This window comes from Gracilinanus agilis, chromosome 4 (genome assembly GCF_016433145.1).
Source record: "Gracilinanus agilis isolate LMUSP501 chromosome 4, AgileGrace, whole genome shotgun sequence".
Lineage (NCBI taxonomy): Eukaryota > Metazoa > Chordata > Mammalia > Didelphimorphia > Didelphidae > Gracilinanus > Gracilinanus agilis.
Window position 1 is genome coordinate 118,462,053 of NC_058133.1, and position 23,573 is coordinate 118,485,625.

At 33.5% G+C, this 23,573-nt stretch overlaps 1 protein-coding gene across 1 annotated transcript in view; it reads left to right on the plus strand.

Moving 5' to 3' along the window:
* The window catches only part of PPP2R5A (protein phosphatase 2 regulatory subunit B'alpha), an 82,605-nt gene that overhangs the window by 52,916 nt on the left and 6,116 nt on the right, over window positions 1-23,573 (plus strand). The window contains exons 3-12 of the mRNA XM_044673867.1: window positions 2,615-2,716; window positions 8,249-8,341; window positions 11,603-11,733; window positions 12,934-12,993; window positions 14,137-14,245; window positions 15,010-15,063; window positions 20,471-20,521; window positions 20,772-20,891; window positions 20,981-21,108; window positions 22,484-22,585. Of these exons, the coding sequence (XP_044529802.1) occupies window positions 2,615-2,716; window positions 8,249-8,341; window positions 11,603-11,733; window positions 12,934-12,993; window positions 14,137-14,245; window positions 15,010-15,063; window positions 20,471-20,521; window positions 20,772-20,891; window positions 20,981-21,108; window positions 22,484-22,585 (950 nt within the window). The remainder of the gene's footprint in view (window positions 1-2,614; window positions 2,717-8,248; window positions 8,342-11,602; window positions 11,734-12,933; window positions 12,994-14,136; window positions 14,246-15,009; window positions 15,064-20,470; window positions 20,522-20,771; window positions 20,892-20,980; window positions 21,109-22,483; window positions 22,586-23,573) is intronic.

Consider the following 23,573-nt stretch of genomic DNA (forward strand, 5'->3'; position numbering starts at 1 on the left):
CTGCTTCAGTTTCCTCATCTATAAAATGGGGTTAATAACAATAACTGCTTCTCAGATGTGAGGATCAAATGAGATATTTGTAAAGCACTTAGTGCACATTGCAGCCATTTTATAAATGTTAGCTTATTAAAACAGACTGCATAGATCTATGAACTATCTTTCTGCTCTAATCTTGTGATCTATAGTATGTCTTTTGCCTACATTTATATTTGATTTTCTAGTGAAGAAAATGAAATTTTTCTCCTTGTCTTTAGTGGCTTAAAATATTTCTTGATTCTAAAATCTCTGTAGTTTTTAAAAAGACAACTATATTCTCCATGAACAAAGTTGTTGACTTTTAGGATAGAAGACACCATTCAAGTCTAATTGGATAAGGTGCCATATACAGATAAAAAGTGACATTCACTGTCTTAGTTCAGGTGAAATTCAATCTTTGCTTTTGAAGAGTTTCAATATTAAATTGAATTTTTAGGTTAGAATGGTTTTTTCCAACTCCTCCTATTATGCCAAGATAAATTAAGCAGTTATTCAGTACCTGCTATGCCAAGCACTATGCCAAGTAATACAAAGAATGGCAAAAGTAGTTCCTTCCCTCAAGGAGCTTATAGTCTAAATGGGGGAGAGGGAAGAATATGTAAACATCTATGTACAAACAAGACCATGTCATGGGTAAATTGGAAGGCACTAGCATTGAGGGGTATCAGGAAAGACTTATTGCAGAAAGTGGGTCTTCAGCTTAGAATTGAAGGAAACCAGGAAAGGCTGGAGGCTAAAATCAGGAAGAAGAGAATTCTAAGCATGAGAAGGAGAAAGCCAATGAAAATGAATGGAGTTTGAGAAATGATGTGCTGGGTTTGATGAACAAGGAACAACTAAGAGACCAGGTGTCATGGCGGGGGAATAAAGTAGAAGATTGGAATGGTAAAAAAGGACCAGATTATGAAGGATTTTAAGTGAAGCAGGTTTTTTTTTATATTTGATCATAAGAGTGATCTATAACTATGTTATTTGTATGTGAATATTATAAACAAAGCTGAAGGGATCTTGTTGCTTTCTTATTTTTATTTGGTACTCCTCAGTACTAAAAATCCAAGTTCATAAATTGTAATAAAATATTCAGCTTCTGGCTGATGGAAAAATATTTGGTTGTTATTTTATTTCAAGGTGTGACTGTAACGTTAATTTAGATAACAGTAGAAGGTAAATCCTCATGACATTGATTAAAAGAAAATGACTATTCTATAGTTTATTGATTAGCATATGTGACATAACATCTTACTATTCTAAGTGTTTTACAGCTTAAAAAAATTTAAGGTACCTCATGTTAAAAATTAGAAGTGACAAAGTTGATAAAACTTATGGTGATTTATTGACAGATGTCCTCTCTCCAAATGTCTACCACGTCAGGTACAAGTGAGAGCCCTCTATGTTCTTTTTCTTGTGAGGAAATAACTAAAAGGAGGTCATTGGGGTCATGAGTCTTAACAAGGTTATTGTGGTCTCTTACAGAATTCTGCCTCCCTGATAGTAAGAGACTCAGGGACATGTTGCTTTATTTATGATCCAATTGAAATCTTAGTGAAATTGGCATCCATGGCCTTGACCTTAAATGTTGACCCCATTTAAATGTTTAGTGTCTTTTGTCTGTATTTGGGGGTTGTGGCTATGTAACTTAATTAGCCTATTAAGTTAGAGTATAAGACAATTTGGGGGGCGGGTAATGTTTAGTTTGCTATCTCCAGATAAGTGGTTTTGTAAATGTAGAGGTGAGACAGAAAATAAATTTTCCTGAGGGGCATTTTACTATGTTGAAAAAAGGTTGAATTCAATTGAACAAATTAAGTGCCTCCTATACTAGGTGCAGGAGAGACAGAGGAAAACAGCCAGTGTTTTGACCCTCAAAGAAATAGGAATTAGACATCTACACAAATGAAGAATGATACTGTCCAGTGCAGAAAGAGTTTGCCAAATATTTGAGAGGTAGGAGAATATTGAAGAATTATACCCATGTTTTAGCAAGTGCTTACTAAATGCTTGTTGACTTTTCAGGTTCACATTATCTTTTGCAGAAAAAAGAAAGAAAGAAAGAAAGAAAGAAAGAAGTAGTAATTCAGGGAATAGGAGGGGGAACCTAAGACCAATTCTTTTTGGCTCTGGGGATCTGAAGAAATTAAAGAAAGTGTTATAAAAGATTTAGAAGTGAGGAAAGAAAGCAAAATGTCTTCATTTTCAAGAAACTTTTTTTTCTTTAAATCTCAGGCTATACCTTTAAGATTTGCAAAAACACTTTAGAAACATTATCTCCTTTGGTTTTTAAAATAACCCTGGGGGTTGGGTGGGGGTAGTAGGTACTGTTATTATCCCCATTTTAGGGATGGGAAGATAGGCAGATAGATATTAAATGACTTGCCCAGGGGCACATGGTTAATAACTGTTTGAGGCTCAGTTTGAACTTGGTTCTTCCTGATTCTAAGTCCAGGACTCTATCCACTGAACCACCTCAATTTCTGAGTTATTAAAAAGTAATCTTTAAAAAATAGTTCTTTTTTTATTGTCATATTATTTGTCATGTCTAACAAAGAATTTAAGTCTATAAATGTGTTTTTGTTCATAGATCAGTGTCAATATCTTCAGGACTCTTCCTCCAAGTGATAATCCAGACTTTGATCCTGAAGAAGATGAACCAACCCTTGAGGCTTCATGGCCTCACATACAGGTGTGAAATAGAATTGTGTGTTGACTATTTGTGGATTATTCTAATTGAAGATATTCTCCTCTGCTTGCTGCTGTATCTTTTAGATTTTGATTATTAGACTCATAAAAATAATATGTTTTAAAGTTTACCCACTTTATATTTTCTCTCTGAAGGAACAATTAAAAGTATTGAGAAATCTGTTTCTTAAAATGTCCCGAGGCATACTTTATATTTCCTCCCTTCTGCACCTTTTCCCTATTCCTGGACTGTTATTCTTTTCCCCTTTAGTGGGTTTGTAAGACATAAGGAAATGTTGAAACTTAAGGACTTTGTAAACAGAAAGGATCTTGACCATTACAAGAATTAATTTTTTGACAAATATAGAGGAATCTTAGATGTGTAAAAAATGAGTTAGTAATAAATACCCTTACAATATGTCAATTTTAGCAAAGACTAAATTATAAATTTTGACCATTTTGACACAGCAATTTGATCATAAGAATTATATAGCTAGGTAAAAAACATTTCTACACACACTGGCTTAAGGTATTAATAGTCACAAAATAATATATCTAATATATAGGTGCTTAGTATTTTTTATTTTTATTGTTCAATGTATCATCTTTCAGTGGGAGCACAGCTTGGGAATGCCTAAAGAATGACCACCGTAAGGGCTAAGTATCTTCATCAGATCTGAAATAAAAGGGGAAAAGGAGTAGTTCCTCTATGTCTTAGTCGATTCTTCCTTTAGATTCTATGGTACCTCAAGAAATTCCATTTTATCTTCTAGAATTGTTTGGTTCTCAAGATATTTGCAATAGATGCTCATTAAATTAACATAGCTTTTAAATAAAAACAGGAAGTTATGAGATTTGTGCAAAGCTCAAGTCAACCTGAAATTCAAATGTCTAGTTGATAAATTTTGTTTTGCTTTTTTACATTGGACTGAAACTGAATTGTATAAACAAAATATTTGAGTTTTAGCAGGGACATGTTACCTCTGAATTGCATTTCATTTGCAATTAGGACAGCAAGTAGAGTTTTGAGATGTCAAAAAACAAACAAAATCTAGAACATTGTCAAATAAATTGCCATTTTCAGTTTTACTTAAAAAGAGAGGAGAAGCAGACTTTCTACCACCACCACCCCATCCAAATTTCTTTGATTCTGGACTCAACAATTATATGGATTGGGGCAGATTTGAAGAAAAATGGGTTTACTTAATTTTTATTTGCTACTCTTAAACTAGCATCTATTTGCATACAGACACTGAATATGGTCATTTAATATGATGCTTATCTATTTAATCAAAACTCTTACATTTAGTTAGGTCCTTACTTGGAAGAACTTTTTAAAAGTAATTTCCCCTCATTTTTTAGTAGAAATTAATGATGATTTCAATTAAGGATATTAGACTGGGAGTCAAGACACTAGCTTTGCCATCAAATGAGAAAATTGAAAGAGATGATCTTTGTCAAAATCCTTTCCAACTCTAGAATTTTATTTTGTTTGTTTAGAAAAAGACCTCAGAACAAAAGCTTATTTTAAAATATATATGTAGAAGAGGAGGAAATGAAAAGGCACTTTGAGAGGGAGGAGAGATTGTAGGACAGGTTTGGCAAAGTTGTGGCACAACTGCAGAGTGGGCACTCCATTCCCTCTCTTCCCGGTGCCCAAGGACATTTTTTGCATGTCTTTCCCCTCTGTCCAGCCACCCAACGTGAGCACTTCCTTCCTCCACTCTTTGGAGTAATGTGGGGGGGGCTCACAGGTAGCTCGAAGTTGCAATTTGGGCACCCAAACTTGAAAATCTTCACCTATGCTGGTCATCTTTGACTAGCCTCACTTATTCCTGAATAGGAATCCCACCTATAAACTTTCTCTACAAGAGGACGTTCAACCTTTTCTTGAAGACCTTCAGTGAGGGGAATCTACTACCTCTCATAGTAATCCATTTCACTTTTGGATAGTTTAGTTAAGTTTTTTCCCCCTGAAATGAAGCCTAAATCTAGCTTTTTGCAACTTCCACTCAATGTTCCTGATTCTGGGGACAAACAGAACAAGTCTTATCTATTTTATACAGGTCAGCTGCCTCATCTACTGAAGATAGTTATCATATCTACCTTGAATGTTCTCTTCTCTTCTCTCTTAAAAAAACACACCCTTACATTCTGTCTTAGAATCAATACTGTGTATTGGATCCAAATCAAAAGAGTGGTAAGGGCTAGGCAGTGGAGGGTGGTTAAGTGACTTAACCCAGGGTCACACAGCTAGGAAATGTCTAAGGTCAGATTTGAACCCATGACCTCCTATCTCTAGGCCTGACTCTCAATCCACTGAACCACCTAACTGCCCTTGGGTCTTCTCTTCTTTAGACTAAACAGTTCCTTTTGCCTCAACCAGTTGTCATATGGTCTGAATTCAAGGTCCTTCACCATCCTCATTACTTTCTCTGGACATAGTCTCAACCTTGTCAATATCTTCCTCAAAATATGGCATCTCAAACTGAATTCAGTATTTCACATTTGATCTGAGAGTATATCTGGTATATTGAGACTATCACATTCCTGCCCCCCATAGATGAATATATTATCTTAATATATTCAACTCATTCCCCATCTCTTTACTTGTTTTGGTCCTACTCTCCCAGGGGAAGTAATCAGGTATATTGGGATGGAGGGAGAAGTATACCTAAAAAACTCTACTTGAAAAAAAATTAATCCTACTTAAAGTTTTAAGTCTCTCCATATTCACTAATCCTTAAGTTTCGGTAGTTTTTTTACATTCTCACTTTAAAAATAACTAAATTATCTTAATTGTTTAAGTGATATTTCTCTTCAGTGGAAATACAAATATTTCCTCGCTACTTTTATTTGAAAAGTTGGATTAATGGATATTTGTTGCTTATATTCAGATAAATTGGGTAGAGGTCCTAGGAATAAAGAAAGTTAAATTGTTGGAAATGTCAGTGTAATGGATATGATAGGTCTGGATGAATTTAAATGCTCATTTGATTTAGTTTATAGTAATGTCTAAAGATCTATAAATAAATGTTCCTGAAATTTCATGCTGGAAGATGTTATTTTTTGTAAGGAAAAGAACTCTGGACAGTTGGTCAGAAAAGACTGTCACTTAATTTCTCTGTGCCTGTTGAGGGAAGTTAAGTACTATGGGTATTATCCCACAGCTAGGAGGTACAGTGGAAAGAGTGTCTACTCTATGGCAGGAGAACTTTATTCAAATTCAGCCTTATTTACTTACTAGCTGTATGACCTTGGGCAAATCACAAAACCCTATTTGCCTCACCTTCTTCAGCTGTAAAACAAGCTGGAGAAGGAAATGGCAAACCACTCTAGTACCTTTGCTGGGAAAATCCCCAAAAGTTGGAATTGATTAATGGGGGAGGGGGAGAATATTAAATGTATCCAAGAGGATTATAGTGAGAATCAAATAAGATGATGGTGATTTCTTTGTAAACCTTCTAGCATATTATTGAAACATCATTATATTATTATTATTGTTATTATTATTAAGAAAATTCTTTGTTGAAACATCATCATTATTATTATTAAGAAAATTCTATGTTCTTTATATTTAGCATGTAAAGGATTTCATCATATAAAGTTGTCACTTAAATGAACTAGATTTCATTTTCATTTATCTGATATACTTTTTGTCTAGTTTTCCTGTTGGGGGTCATTTTAAAAGTTCATGGAAAGGAGAGAGTAAAAATTCAGCACAATAAAATGTTTGCTGGGCTCATTAATAAAGACCAACTTTTGATTCAACTTTACACTGTTCTTATTCCCTGAATCCCTTATCCAAGTGTACCTATTGTTCTTCATCTATTTTTAATTCCTAGTCCTAGGCAGTTCCCTATTCATCTTTTCTACTCCTCTTACTCCACCAGCATTTAGCATCACACAAAGGCCACATAACTGTGCCATATGGGTCCACTGAATATTTGTTATCTAGTCTTACCTGAGACTTTGAGTGCAGTATTTAATTCATTTTACTGACATTTGCTATATTTTATTCTCTAAAGCACTTGGTCAAAATATTATCTTCTTTTCTTAATAGTTGTTTCTCCTTTTCCTTAACTAAGGACACTGTTTTGTATAACTGGGGAGGAAAAAGAATCCAATTTTGGTAATCTTCCTTTCCTACCTCATTCCATATCTGACATTACTTCAGCATCACTCTCCAGAAACTTCTACTTTACTCTAGTCTTAGACATTGAAGTGGTCCTTCTTACCAGTGTCAGCCCATCCCTCTACTTAAAATCACATCCTTCTTTCCTCTGGTAACTTGCTTCTTTCTTTGATCATCCTGGGTCTTCCTAATTTTCAAAGCTTTACCTTCTCTATTGGCTTCTTCCTTTCTGCCTTGAAAATATGCTGAAACATCCCCATGATCTTCACTTGACTCTATCATCCTCTCAAGCTAATACCTCTCCTCATCAAGGCAAAATCCCTAAAAAGGTTGATTATACTTCTTTGCCTCCACTTTCCTATCTCTCATATCTAATAAGCTGTATTTCCCCATATATGTGCATTTGCACAGGTTGTCTACATCCCACCCTCAGCACAATGCCTTGAATGTTCTCCTTCTACTTCTTGGAATTCCAAGATTCCTCCAGGGCTCCACTGGAGTTCCAACTTCTTCAAGAGGTCTTTCCTGATTCCCCATGATATTAGTGATTCTCCTTCTATGAAATGTGGATTTACTTTGTATATATCCTGTATTCATTTATCTTTGAACTTGTTCTGATATATCTCCTCCTTTAGAATATAAGCCCCTTGAAGGCAAGAACTATCTTTGTAGTTGTATCCCCAGGGCCTGGTATCTACTATCCTTTAATGAGTTTATTTTTAAAAAAATTTTGGACTGATACAATTTAAACAATTCTGTTTTACTTCTCCTGGAGATAAAGTTCATAGACAAAACCTCACCAATGTTAATAAAATGCTTAATTAAAATTTTTGCTTTTTTTAAAAAACAGTTTTTATAGGGACTATATATTTATAAAAGCCCTACAATTTAGATACTGTGTACACGTAGTTTATCTTTCTGCAATCTTTTGGGTGGAATAAAAAACTGCTCTTTTGGAATAGGCCCAATAGGACTCCTCTAGTTGAGTACTTCATAGCATTTTTGAGACGTACTCATTATGGTTTACCTGCCCCACACACTTTCTGTTTGGTCTGGGAAGATTCCATTGCCTATGACAGCTGTAGGGGTTGTGGGTGAGGAGAGTGGAACTATAACTTAAACCTCAGTAGGCAAATTACTTTGTGATTTGTGGTCACACCTCCAGGGGACTAGTGACCTAGATGACCTCCACATTCTGTTCATACCTGCTGCTGATTCTAATTGCTTCCTGGTATGTCCTTGCTGGCAGCCTCAGTTCCCTTATCTAAAGTCTATAAGTATTTAGTCTGTTTTCTAACATTCACCCCAGGCTATTTGTTTGCATTCATATCTACTATTATGTAAAATCTTGATGGAGTTGTATAACAATTTCTTTACATGTCCTTTACATTTCTATCATAGTTGGTATATGAGTTCTTCTTAAGATTTTTGGAGAGTCCTGATTTCCAGCCAAGTATTGCAAAGCGATATATTGACCAGAAATTTGTGCAGCAGGTAAGAAACTTTTATATTTTAAATTATCTGATAATCATAAATTAATATTGTTTTATTAAATGCAAGTGTAAATATATACTATATTAAATTTTACTCCATTCAGCCTGTGCTTATATATATTCTTTTTTTTTTTAAACCCTCACCTTCCATCTTGGAGTCAATACTGTGTATTGGCTCCAAGGCAGAAGAGTGGTAAGGGTAGGCAATGGAGGTCAAGTGACTTGCCCAGCTGGGAAGTGACTGAGGTCGGATTTGAACTCAGGACCTCCCATCTCTAAGGCCTGGCTCTCAATCCACTGAGCTATCCAGCTGCCCCCGCTTATATGTATTCTTGAACATTTTCACTTTCTCTCTCCCCCTATCCCACTTCCATCCAGGAAGTTCAGCTTAGTTTCTCAAAGGCTTTCTTTGATCATTATCAAAATTATTCTTAGTTTGGTGTAGCATTTGTTATTCTTACAAACTATTAGAGTACATCCATTTTTTAGATGTGTGTTCTGACATCTTCCATCTTAAGGACAGATATAAAACAGTTTCTGGGAATACAGGACTTTAAGCAAAGGATGAACTTCTTGTAAAATGAGTTAAATTAACTTAAGTTCACATAATTCAATACTGAGGTTTTGTAGGAGTCATGTCTTTTCCAATTTCAAAAACAATTCTAGGCTGTGTTAGCTAGAGGTTAGTTTTACTTCCTAGGCCAGCATTTTGGAAAGCACTCCTTCCCCCCAAAACGGAAGTAGCAGAAATCAAAACAGTATATACAAAGACAGAAATAAGCACCTTTCCTCTATTATGTAGACAGGATCCCAGCTGAATGAAAATGTTAAAGTTACTATTTCATACAAATTTTAATGTTGCTTAAATGCATTTTATGGTCAGCCTCACCTACTTCTGCTATTCCTTTCACCTTCATCCTTCTCTTCTTTTGTTTCTCTCCCACTTTTTCCCTTTATCTCTATTCTACTTCTTTTTCCCATCTCTCATTCTTTTCTTTATCCTTCACATAGCAAATTCTTTCTTCTCTTCACTTAGACCTTTTGTTTCTGCAGTGTCTAGTATCTACCTTCAGGGCCCATTTATATTTCTAAACTCCCACAAAGCCTAGGATCCATCATGATACAGAGTCTCAGAGGTCCTGGATTCAAATTTCAACTCACTTATTTAGAACTTGTGTGATAATGGGCACATCACTCCCCTTCTTTCTATCTTACTTTGACCATCCCTAAAATTGAGGGAATTAGACCAGATGATCTCTTAGTTTCCTTCCCATTCTAGGTCTATGATTCTCAAGTCTCTACAAGGTAACTGAATAATGCTCTGTGACATTCAGTAAGAACTTTACTAGTCTAAAGCTAGCATCAAAAATCTTAGTTTCGAGTCTGGTATTCTGAAGAACTAGAGTAAATGCAAGATAGACAAAGTCTGATGAGTCAATCAATATTAGGAACTATTGGTCATAAAAAGAGATTTAAAATGTTTAAATGAGAATGAGATTGTGTACTTTTCTTTAATTATGAAAGTATTTTTAGATTTTTTTTTTAGAAATTTTTAGAATTTTTTTTTTTAATTTTGAAAGATCCTATCAAAGATATATTGAAATTAATCTTTTGGTGACCTTTTAATGCCTTCCTGTTAACTCCTACCTGACCCATGCAGTTTCTAACCTATAAGTTCTTGACCCTAATAGGTTTTTCTTTAAATAAAATCACTCACATTATGCCACCCTTTCTAGGACTATTTGTATTTTATCTACAGGACAGTAGAAGAGGTTTGAGTAATAGAAAGGAGTAGATTTTCATACTGGAATTTTTGGCTTCATTTAGGGGAGATACTTTTTGGTCAGATCAGTACTCTTCAAATGATTACTGGAAGTCTGTATCTATTGTGTTAGAGATTAAACTTTGTTTGCATAACTCTGGTGTTTATTTTTATCTAATAGCTATCCCAACTTCTTTTTTAAAAATTGAACAAATGCTATGGATAAAGAACATTGTCAGCTTAAAATAACTCAGTTATTGACTGAACTGACTACATTAAGTTAGCCATTCAAAAAGCACTTAATAAATTGTATAGAAATTATTATTTTATTTTAAAGTCTGTAACACATTTCAAATGCCTTTCAGTAAAATTCAGCTATCTCTCTACAAAGAAAACCCTTTGTGAGGTATTCTTAGTGCATTTCTCTACAACAAGGTGGCTGTTTCAGGTGAATAGGTTGGGAACCCAAGCTATATTTTTAAATTAATATGTGGCAAATTTTAAACCCTTGAACTTGATAAAAATTAAGGTTTTAAAAAAGTAAATGTCTGAAGAGATTTATTTATGTAGCTCATGTCTGCCATATATAGTCTGAAAAATCTTGTTTATCTTTTAATGAATAATTGGGGTCAAAGAGATTATCTTGTTTTTTAAAGTTTAAGTGGAATAATATGTACTCAGTGTTAAAATAATCTATTTATGACCTTATCTATTATTTTAGTAGGTCCTTCTGTTGAAATATAAGCATGGCTTAGCCCCTTAAATATAAGATTTAGGATCAGGAACTTGAGATTTGAATATGTTTACTTTGACCTCAAATTTAGCCATTTTGACCCTTTCCTATAAAAGAAATATAATTCTGACAGCTCTTAGAGACAAAAGAGAAAGACAGCCTTCAAGTAAGAAAAACTGGGGTACATGCTGACCATTTATCTCTGGCTTCATATACTGAATTCTCTGTACCTCCAAGATTCAGAACAGGTGCTGACCTGTTTCCTATACCAGTGAAATCCTCAGTATGAGCCTCCTAATGCTTTCCTTTAAAAAACAAAACAAAACTTAAATGTATAAATCTTTCTCAAACTTAATGTTTCAGTGTAAATATACTTTAAAACAATTTTATTAGTCACTGAATATAAAAGCTTAATGGAGTCTAGAAATGGTGTTTAATTTATCTTCAAAAAGCATATTTAAAAGTTTGCTTAGATTTTAGCATTGAATATGGGAGAAAATCATATTTTATAGAAAGATTTTATATTCATGGCAAAAAAGTCAGTACTAATGTAGAATCTGGGGAAGTACTTTTTTCTTGAGAATATAGGAGAATAATTGACTTTACTATTAAACATTTATGTGATCTTCACTTTTTAGTTGCTAAGAATAGAAATTGAGCCTTATTTTTTAAAAGTGTTTAAATTGTATGATTTAGGAATTAAAAATAAAATGAGTTTTTAGTTTTGATTATTTTTAAAAAAGTAATTTCTCAGATTTTTTTTAAAGCTCTTGGAGCTTTTTGATAGTGAAGATCCCAGAGAGCGTGACTTCCTGAAGACAGTTCTGCATCGAATTTATGGGAAATTCCTTGGATTAAGAGCATTCATCAGAAAACAGATTAACAACATTTTTCTCAGGTAAGCAGGTTATATGTACAACTTATCATTTTCTTTGCACAGTATTTGCTTCACCTAGGCTTCAGTTAGACTGATTTGGGGGCATTAAGACATCTACAAATAATAGTTCCTGCTTTGTTTTTAAATAAAATGAAGACCACTTTGTAATATGATGTTAATGTTTAAAGTCATATTTAAGATTTACTAAAGTATTAAGATTTATCCACATATGCACTTACCTTTCAGCTGTTCAGGAGAAAGTCTAATAAATATTTGGATTCCCTATCCTAGCCCCAAGTACTTAAACTTAGTCTTTTTTTCCTTTTGACTAAGGAATATTTATGTAAAGAGGCATTGAAGTCAATTGCTAAAAACAGAGGAACTCCACAGAAGAATTAAGCTCACTGGCTGATGGTGAAAGCCCTAGGTCCATTAATTTGTGTGACTAATGGAAAATAATGACTTAACTGAGGACAGCAAAGGAAGTATAGATGGGCAAGGGGAAGAGTATTAACTTTCCCTTTCAACACTAGGGTTATGCATGAAAACCTCCAAAATGGAACTGGACTGAGGACAAAGAAGGGATACAATGAGCTTCTAGGTAGCTCCTCTATGGTGGGCTACAGACTTTGGCCAGAGGAAGTCCATGATGCTTTTGAACTCCTGGGTACTTTCTTACTCCATTCTTCAGAGAAATTCAAGATTTGTATAGAGAATCATGGGTCTTGCTTTGGTCTCTTTGGTCTCCTACCTTTGATGTTACAATTAGGAAGATACTAGTTAGTTAGGAAATTAAAGTTTAAAGGCTGAAAGAGGAGACTGAAGGTGGTGGGGTTTCTGTTTTGAAAACTGATTTGAAAAAACCCATAGATCCTCTTTATTGTTGAACAAAGTAGAATATTCCATTTAAAATGTTCTTCTAAAGCTGACGTGATTCTCTTAATGTTATTTATAATAAAAGTAGATATGATACCTTGACCAAATCAAGAGCCCTTCACATTTAAGATTGAAAAGAATTTAAGTTTGAATATTCTTTGATAGTGAAAGGAACATTGGTCACCCAATTGGTTTTAAATAATGTCTCTTAAGTCAAAATATATTTGTTTTAACTGTTTGTATTTGGTGAGATGTTGAATTTTTTCTCTCCTACTCTTTTCTTTTAGTTTGACTTTGCTGGTTTATTTGACTAACAGTAGCTCCTTTTTAAATGTAAAAATGCAGGTTTATATATGAAACAGAACATTTTAATGGTGTTGCCGAACTCCTTGAGATATTAGGAAGGTAGGTTCCTTTTTGATAAATTTTATTAATAGATCTTAAATGTCTTTTTGCATTATAATTTTGACTTGGACTAGGGGAATAATTTTAATGCTTTATGTTTAAAAATAAAGCACAGAATGTAGTTTTTCAATTAAAATCTTTTTATAGCATCCCAAGAGGTCAGACACTAAAGCATGACCATGTAAGAAATCTGTTCCAGAGTGAACATCCTGGTTTTGGGGTTGTACTGTGTTTTCTGCCTGAGCCCTCTAAATTGCCAGAGTCCTTCCTATATGCCTTTATTTAATTTGGAGTTAAAGGCATTTGAGGGAAGGAAGAGAAAGAATTAAAATGAACTCTGGAGAATATTGTTGAAAATTTAAAAAATTAAATTCTATTCTCTGTCCCTCCATTCATTGGTGGGAAAAAGTCCTTGGAATGAATTTGCCTAATCTAGCAAAACGAATTCCCTCTTTCTGCAACTACTAGTAAAGGTATATTTAAAATCCATTTTAATTCATCTTTCTTATGGGAACATGGAAAAGCCTAAAGTTTAGCTTGAATAAGTATCTTATGCTATTTTCATCGCATAATTATTGTAACTCTTCTTAATAGGGGATTTTAGTCATATGTTTGGAGGTATTCTGCAGGTAGAAATACTCTGGTCAAAGAAATTAAACAGATGAATATGTACAAAAATAATTATAGCAGCTCTTTTTGTGATGGCAAAGAATTGGAAACTGAAGGGATGCCCATCTAGTGAAAAAATAGCTGAACAAGTTGTAGTTTATAAATGTGATAGAATATTTACTGTTGAGTTATAAGAAATGATGATAGGGGAGGAGGCCCTTTCAGAGAAACCTGGAAAGACTTATATGAATTGATATTAAATGAAATGAACAGAACCAGGATGTGTTTACATAATGACAGCAATATTGTTTTTTAATTCAATTTTATTTTCAGTTCCAAATTATCTCCCTCCTCCTTTACCTTGCCGCCTCCCCCAACCCCCAGCGCCGCCATTGAAGGAAAAAAAAATAAAAGCCATTACAAATATGGATAGTTGAGTAAAACAAATCTCCAAAATTAGCCAGAAAGGGGCACAGAGTGAAAAAGGAGATAAATAAAGATAGAGTAATTGTACTTACTGCTTATATTTTTCAGTATTATCAACGGTTTTGCCCTGCCTCTGAAAGCAGAACATAAACAGTTTTTAATGAAGGTTTTAATTCCTATGCATACTGCTAAAGGATTGTCTTTGTTTCATGCTCAGGTAGGTACAGAAAAAAATTGAATAATTTAATAATATACTTTGTAGTCTAACATGGGTAGCAGAGAAATGAGAAATGTTAAGTATATTTAGCTAGCTTGTTTTGTAGATTGTCCTATAGTATATAAATACGCAAATACACTGTATCATACAGAATAAAAGGTATAATGCAACTTAATTTAATCATTAGTGAATAGAACCAGCTTTGAAGTGAGGAAGGACTTGTGTTCAAGACCTATCTGTGGTGGGGTCTCTGACAGTATATCACCCCAAACAGACTTTTTAGCCTTTCCTGAACTTAGTTTCTCAGATCTCTTCTAATTAAAACATTTTATAATTCTATGAAATAGAAATTTTATAATTCTATGAAAGCTGGATAAATATGCATGTTGAAAACCAAAGTACTTGTCTCATTAAAGTGCCCTATAAAATTGCAAAATTGGCACAAGGAGCATATTTTAAAATCTTATATTTGCCTTTTTATTGAATAAACATTTTCATTGTAAAAATTGTTCTACATATTGTCAGACAATAATTCAATATTTTCTCTATGATATAATGTTAAAATTTATATATTAATGAAAATGAATGTTTGGAAATATTACAAAACATTTTCTATTTCCAATGATTAAGAAATTAAGTAGAAGTTTACATATATCAAAATAAAGTAACATCTGTCAAGACATAATAATTTGTACTTATTCATGTTCTCACACTGCTACATCATTAAATATTTATGCTCAATAAAAGTGTTACTTGTATTATAGCTAGCCTACTGTGTGGTACAGTTCCTGGATAAAGACACAACACTAACAGAACCAGTAAGTGTTTCATTTATTTTTATGTGGTCAGTAGATATCGTTATAGTAATATTGTGCTGTGGTGGTAGTAGTAATACTTACTTTTCTGGAAAGTTGTATGTAAAGTTATCAACCTTCCAGCAGCTAGTGTGAATAATGAAAATGTAGATGTTTAAAAATAAGGTACTTTAAATGACTACATCTGTTATGATATTGTATATTTGAAATTAATGAAATTAAGAGTTTTAAAAGACTTCCTGAGTCATAGTTATTTTCTTTTAAATAGCTTTTAAAATGTGGCATTTTTATCTTACTTCTTTAATCAGACCCCAAAGATTCAAGTTAATTCTTTAGAGGCAAAAGCATTTCTTTGTCCTTGATGAAGGTAGTATTGCTCTATTTCACAATGTAAATTAAACAATGTTTACTAAGAGATCTCAATTACTACTTGTCACTAAAATGAAACAAGTACAGATTGATGGTAGAATGAAGATCATGGGATTGCAGAGTATTACTAAATAAAAAAAATTATTTCCAATTCAAGAGCTATGTAACTAACATGAAGGAAAGAAATAGGCAAATATAAAGGCAAAGCTTAGATTTTTAACTCAGTGAACCTATTTGACAGTAAGAGGCAAAAAAAACCTTTAAGAAGTTTGATAACTAAAAATACTTTAGACAAAGAGTTTATGGAAATAGTGAAGTATGTGAAATAATAGAATTTTACTTTTCTTTATGTAATATGTCTTTTGGAAATATTATTTGAAATGCTTTTTTTTTTAAAGTACTGACATTATGACTTCAACATTATCAAGATAATAGAATAGGGAATCATTTCCCTACTACCCACTTCCCCTCCCCCCCTTTTTAAACTTAGAATTCCTCTTGGAGACTGCTAAAAGCACTTTTAAAATATGATAGATCAGAATAAAAATATTAACAAATACACTTAAGTCCATATAAACTATACAGTGCATATAAATAAAATTGAGCAGCCAGTTCTGAAGTTTATGCCGTACCCAAATCCATGGGAGTACTCACTAGAATTCACAGTACGAAAATCTTTTAAATAGCTACTCACCCACTCATACATAATAAATCATGCTTTGTGCTGGATTAGTAGTAAAGAAAGTTGATTCCATCTAATATTTGTAAAACCTCTTGGGGGGGGGAAAGGGTAGGGTTTTGTTTGTTCTTAATGTGTTTTAAAAATACTTAATATTTACTAGGAGGGCTGCCATCTGTAGTCAAAGGCTTTAATTAGATTTCCTTCCTTGAAATTTGTTACAAGCATTTGTATAAATTTATATTCTAGTTTCCTTGTCACAATTCAAAAACCCATTGTCAGTTGCAAAATAAAGCTCCTACAAAAAAAGGCTGCCTATTCTCAAAACCCATTATTTGCAGGACTTACATAGTATTTAGACAGTATTTGTACTGAATCTCAGAATGAGTTAGAAGCTCAGAAACCATCTATTTGGGACCCTAACCTAACCCAAGTTCCAATAAGGAGTCTCCAGGTGCTCTCTGTTAAGGCAACTCATTTTATTCTTGGACAACTTGGTCAGGAAATTTTTCTTTATATATTAGGCCCTAAATCATCTTTTCTACAATGTCAACCCTATTGAGACCAATGAGAATGAGTTAAATCCTTCTTATACATGATGGCTTTTCAAATATTTGGAGATAGATTTGTGTTCATGCCCTTGGCCAATCCTCAAGCCTTTTCTCCTCCATGTTAAAATTCATCAGTTCCTTCCATTGATCCTCATATGGCATGGTGTCAGGGCCTTTGATCATCCTGATTGCTCTTCTGGATGCTTACCAACATCTTTCCTAAAAGGAAACAGGTAGTTACCTATTTTAAATAGCATAACTTCCCTTCTTGAAATGTGGTTTAAGGTGATAACCAAATGTAACTCCTACAGATATTACATATCATCATATTGGAATTTGAACACAGTATTGTCCTATGGACAATAGCTAATTGAGTAGCTAATGAGAAGAGAAAATAATCAGCCCTCTCTATATTTACTCACAATTTTTTGTTTTAAATAGAAAGTTTTAGGTAATTTAAATACTATATAATAGTTTATATGGTCCTACTGCACTTTGCCATTAAGGAAAACAGTTTTCTGGTCTAAAATACCGGGAAGGCCACAATCATTTATTTTACTCTTAAGTGGATTTCAAAGTTTGTTTCTAGGCATAATCTCATTTGTTGGTGATGGTGTTTTACATCCTTAACTTCCATCTTTGAATCAATAGTAAGTATTGGTTCCAAAGCAGAGGCGTGGTAAGGGATAGGCAATTGACGTTAATTGACTTGCCCAGGATAATACATCTAGGAAGTATCTGAGGACAGGCCTCCTATCTCTAGGCTTAGCTCTATCCACTAAGGCTCCTGGCTATTTGTTTTTATACCTGACTATTCCCGAATTAATCCAGATAATAAAAAATATCCCAGTTGTAAATTTCTCCTTTATGCACTGAACACTCGGGGTTTTGCCTGAGTTTTATCTGTTCTCTTTATCCTATTTCTTTAAGAGATTCACTTCATAAATACTAGTGTGAAACATTTTCTTCAAAGTAAGGTCATCATGGCATCATACATAACTATCACAATCACTTTCAAGAAAAGCAAGTTGAAACTTTAATTTTTTTTCTCTACACATCTTTTTTCTATATACCTCACAACTTAAAACTAGAAGTATCCCTAATAGGTCATTTAATCTAGCTTGTTTTATGGTAGTATTCCAGATTACCTGAAGAAAATTGTCTTCTATCTCCATGAAGTATGATTTCATAATATCTATCTGTAGCCTATCCTGTTGTTCTAACAACTCCTAAGGTGATATTTTTAATGTCTATATTTTTTCACAATTTAAACTTTTTTTAAAAAATTATTTTCTGGAAATATAAAAGGCATTTGCCCTCATCCTTTTATAATTTTTCACATGCTTGAAGACTTTAAATTTTCCCTCAAGATCCTTAGTCTGAAGCTGTTTCCCATTCCCTATGCTTAACTGTTGATTAATAAATAGTATCTGGGAGCGTTAGACAAGACTGACTTTTAATTGGTAAATGAGATACATGAAGAAAGTTGGAAAGTATAACCATAAGAGTTTTGTGAACCAAAATCTCGTCTCTAAAATATGTATGAATTTTTTGATAGATTATGGTTCAATACCTTTTTTCCCCTTTGCATGTTTAAAATCCTAAAAGTCTTAGTGATTAGGTGGACATAGAAGAATAACAAATACTTCTCATATTAAAACTAGTATAGAATTCAATAAGCAAAAAACAACTGGTGTGGAAAAAATGACGCATTATACAATTGTATTATGATTGTATTTGTAAATTGTAGTCCTAAAATTTTGTTCACATACTTCTGAGAAACAAAAAGAAGAAAAAAATACTGAGAAAGTTGCATTTGAAATTGATCTACTTTTGGGGGCAGCTGGGTAGCTCAGTGGACTGAGAGCCAGGCCTAGAGATGGGAGGTCCTAGGTTCAAATCTGACCTCAGACACTTCTCAGCTGTGTGACCCTGGGCAAGTCATTGACCCCCATTGCCTACCCTTACCACTCTTCTGCCTTGGAGCCAATACACAGTATTGATTCCAAGATGGAAGGTAAGGGTTTAAAAAAAAAAAGAAAGAAAGAAATTGATCTACTTTTGATGACTTGAAAATGAAGATATTGGTAATAGCCTTGAGAAGAGAAGATCTGAGGTTAGACTGGCAAATGGGGAGAGAGGGAATGACAAGGGAAAAGACATAATTTCTTATAGGATTAATTCCAAATTCCTTAGCCTATCTTTATAAAGTCCTCCTTCGTCAAACAACAGACTAGCTTTCCAATCTTAATTCTTATTACTATTCCTCACAAACCCTTAATTGGACTATTGATTGTTCCAAATGCAAACTTGTAGACTGTCCAAGGATACTAAGACCATCTTATTCCATTTGCTTATTCCAATACCTAGCCTAATGCTTCATATGTAGTATGAGCTGAATATTTAATGACTGCAGAATGTATTTATTTGTTTTTAAATGTACTTAAAAGCTTGTTTCAAAATGAAGTTTCATTTATTTTTATGTAGTTCAACAAAGCAATAACTTTGCCTGCCATAGATCACTGAACTAGATGCTAGGCAATCTAATTAAAAATTTTGTTCCATATATGAAGATATAAAGGTATACTACTATACTTTAAAGTTATATTTGTGAAATATTGTTGTCAATAAAGTCTTCAAATTTGTATCATGCGCTTAAGGAAGATATATCTAGGAATAGTTGATTACTTGGCCTATTTGTGTAAATTAAGGCTCACTGAGAAATTGGGTCCTTGGGGAAACACTCTGAAGCTGAGGGGCTAGGGCTGGGGAATGTACATAAGTGCATGAAAGAAAACCATGTCTGGTTTACTACACTAATGTAACCCAAAAAAAACCCCAAAACCCCAAACCTATTACAAGTCAGGAAAAGATGAAATCAGCACCAATAATTTATTAAATGGTAATCCTTGGTAAATATCTTTAAATTTTTTTTAATTACACACAAAGCAGTATATAAAAAGTTATATGAATTGCCAATTAATCTAAACACTTGTTTTCAATTAATTGTTGAGCCAAAAAATGAGAATGAAGTATGATGCTATTACAAACAGCTGTATTTGAAATTGAACAAACTCAAATTTTTGTTCTTAAAATTAGCTTTTGTTTCTGTATCTCTTTAATGGGGGATCATAGATATTTTATTAGAAAATGAAGATGTGGCATATTGTCTTTAAATGAGATGTGCTTATCCATCATAAATGTAGCATATTCGGTCACAAAAAAGATAGTGTAGATAGTAGAAGATAGAAGGGAACCTTGAAGTTAGAAAGCCTTAGTTTAATTCTATGGTTTGCTTTTTATTTACTTGTAGAGAACAGGTAATCTCTTGCTTTTAATGTTTTTTTTTTAAACCCTTGTACTTCGGTGTATTGTCTCATAGGTGGAAGAGTGGTAAGGGTGGGCAATGGGGGTCAAGTGACTTGCCCAGGGTCACACAGCTGGGAAGTGGCTGAGGCCGGGTTTGAACCTAGGACCTCCTGTCTCTAGGCCTGACTCTCACTCCACTGAGCTACCCAGCTGCCCCTCTCTTGCTTTTAAAATAGAAGTAATTAGAGCTACTCTACCTAGCTTAGAGGATTGTTGAAATACATCAAATTTGATCAGATTTTATAGAAGCATGTTAGCTGTAAATTACTAAGCAAATAAAAGGTTATATCATTAGTCAGATTTAAGTCTCTAAGTAAATGTTAACATTTTATGATTAAGTGGTAATAGTAATTTGTGAATGTATCATTTAGAAGATTAATATTTTAGATTGATTTATACAGCAGATTTTGCCTTCTATTAAACATTATTTTCTTTTTCATAGGTGATCAGAGGATTGCTGAAATTTTGGCCAAAAACATGCAGTCAAAAAGAGGTAAATCTACAGAATCTATTTCAACCTCAATAAAGTTTGTGGTTACTCTTCCCATTAGCTGATCTTGAGTTAGGTTTAATACTTTATAAGACATCTATTTAGGTCTTGTACTTCTTTCCCCTTCTACAGTTGTTGTTTTTGTTTTTTTTCCTGTATTTAATAGATAATTCCTGTCAATGGTATGATTTCCAAGTACCGGTGTATATTTTATATCATACATATTTTTTTATTATTTCTTTTTTTCTTATAGGTGATGTTTTTAGGGGAAATCGAAGAAATCTTAGATGTAATAGAGCCAACACAGTTCAAAAAAATCGAAGAGCCTCTCTTTAAGCAGATATCCAGATGTGTGTCAAGTTCTCATTTTCAGGTTGAGTAACCTACAGTGGATCTATTTCATTTAAAAACTGGTCCTTTTTGTTTTCTTCTGGTTTTGATCTTGCCAAATATCTGTTTCAGGTTGCAGAAAGAGCATTGTACTTCTGGAATAATGAATATATTCTTGGTTTGATTGAGGAAAATATTGATAAAATTCTTCCAATCATGTTTGCCAGTTTGTACAAAATTTCCAAAGAACACTGGAATCCGTATGTATTTTGTATACTTATATATTTCCTTTTATGCTTTTTTTAATTTGGTCTCTAAATTTTAATTAAAACCCAATAAATTTGGTACTCTTTCTCTAACCACAGCCTATTTTGGTCATTCCTTTCATCCCTTTGCACTTATAAATCTTTGTAAAATTTTGAAATATTATTATGCATATCTGTGTTTTTAACATGTTTTGGCCTTTATTCTTACTAGAATTATAATCCCCTAAAGAGTAGGTGTTTTCTCATACTCTCTAAGATCATAGATCATAGATTTAATTTAAAGGAGATCATTTAGTCTAACATCTTCATTTTCCAGTTGAAGAAATTTTCTCATTTTCCAGATGAGACCCTGAGAAAGGATGTGTGCCTTGTCCACGGTTCCACAGATAATAATATTCAGACCTGGCATTTGAAACCAGATTATCTGAGGAAGGAAACATGAAATAGTAGAAGCATGAGTCAGAGAACCTGGTTTAGACCCTGACTCTATCATTGATTCACCTGTATGACCCTGGGCTAGTCATTTCATCTCCCCAAGTCTCAGTTTTCTCATCTGTGAAATTGGGGTTTTAGTTCCAGGGGATTGGACAAGATGACAAATAAGGTCATGTACAACTCCTAAGTCTATGAACCCCAACTCCAAATGCAACATCCTCTCCACTATAGTTAACAGGTGCTCAATAAATATTCAAGCTTGACGGATGGACCCATAGCCTTTTTGTTAAGGGTGATTATCGCTTCAAAGTGATAATAAAGTTTTGTCAGTCTACTAAAAGAATACACTTTAATCATTTTTAATTGATTAAATTTAAGCCTACCTCTCTAGAAGCAGTATTACCGTGGTGCCAAAGCCAAGTAGTAGGCACATGTAGGCTATTCAAAGCCCCAGGATTGACATTAGATCTCCATTTTATTGTACAGCAAGCTACCTGACTTCGATAACACTTATAAATACTTCCTATTGGCTGCCTTACAGGTCAGAATGATAGAATTCTAGAGCTGAAAAGGGAGACAATTTTTACACAATCCTTAGCTTTTATCTTAGAATCAATAGTAAATAAATATCAGTTCCAAAGCTGAAGACTGGTGAGGGCTATGCAAAGGGGGTAAGTGATTTGGCTAAGGTCACACAGCTATGAAGTGCCTATGGCTGGATTTGAACCCAGGACCTCCCATCTTTAGGCCTGGCTCTCTATCCACTGAACTACCTAGCTGCCCCAAGCTGGCAATTTTAATTCACTCTTTGCACCTTTATTCCTGAAAATACAGCATCTCAAACAGTGTCTTGAAATATAGAACAGAAATAGCCATGTTTAACTTAAACTGAACCCATCAACATTAGTAACAAATCTGGATTCCTTTGTTCTAGGACCATTGTAGCACTGGTATACAACGTGCTGAAAACATTAATGGAGATGAATGGCAAGCTTTTTGATGATCTCACAAGCTCATACAAAGCCGAAAGACAAAGGTATTTTGTTATTTTAAATGACATGAGTGTCCATAAAATAGTGATCTCAGATTTCTCATATGGAAAAATATCATTGTGCTATTTAACTCTGACCAGAATAAGTGAAGTGATTTTATGAACATGAATTTTAGACTATTTATGGAAAAGTTATTTGCATTTTGAGCTCTACACTTAAATAAACCTATCTAAACAGCACCCACAAATCATTTTCACAAGTGCTATCTCTTTTTAATAGATTTATGCTAAGCAGAAATAGCAAAAAAAAAAAAACCCAACCAAAAACATTATATAACTTCGGTGGTATAGGCAGCATTTCAGTTGACTAATTTGGCCACAGAACACTTGGGCTTAAAATACAAGATAGGATGCCCTTTTTGGTTCTACTTTGTATATAGAAATGCTTGTTTTGTTTTGTGTTAAGTTCAGAATTGAAAAAAATATATACAAAAATAAAAGATGTGATGAACCCATAAATGCCATTCCAGGAAGAATAGAAAATATGGCATTTTCCAAGGACCCATGGAAGAATTCTGGTGCAAAGTAGCAGAAATTAAGCCCATTTTCTAACTCCCATTTGCCAGAAGTAATATTTTTGATGCAGATATAACATTATTATTTTTGGAAGAAAGACTAACATTGACTAGCATTGAATGTTCATGTGGAATGCCTTTTCAAAATGTGTAGAATGTTATGGTTTTATGAAACACAGGCATAGATTAGTGCTGGTAATAATCAACAATTCTTTTATATAGATTTCCCCAAGTCTTCCATTTGCCTACACTTCATTGTTCTAGTAAATAGAGTCAAGTAAAATGCATCCATCAAGCTAGTATCTATCTATTCTTTCCTATTGATAATGTACTTTTAAAAAATGATGTTTGTTTTCATGAACCTTAGAATTTCCATTGAAAGACACTTCAAAGGTCATTTAATACAATTTGTATCTTAATAGGAATAACTTTTTACAACATCTGCAGATAGTCATCTA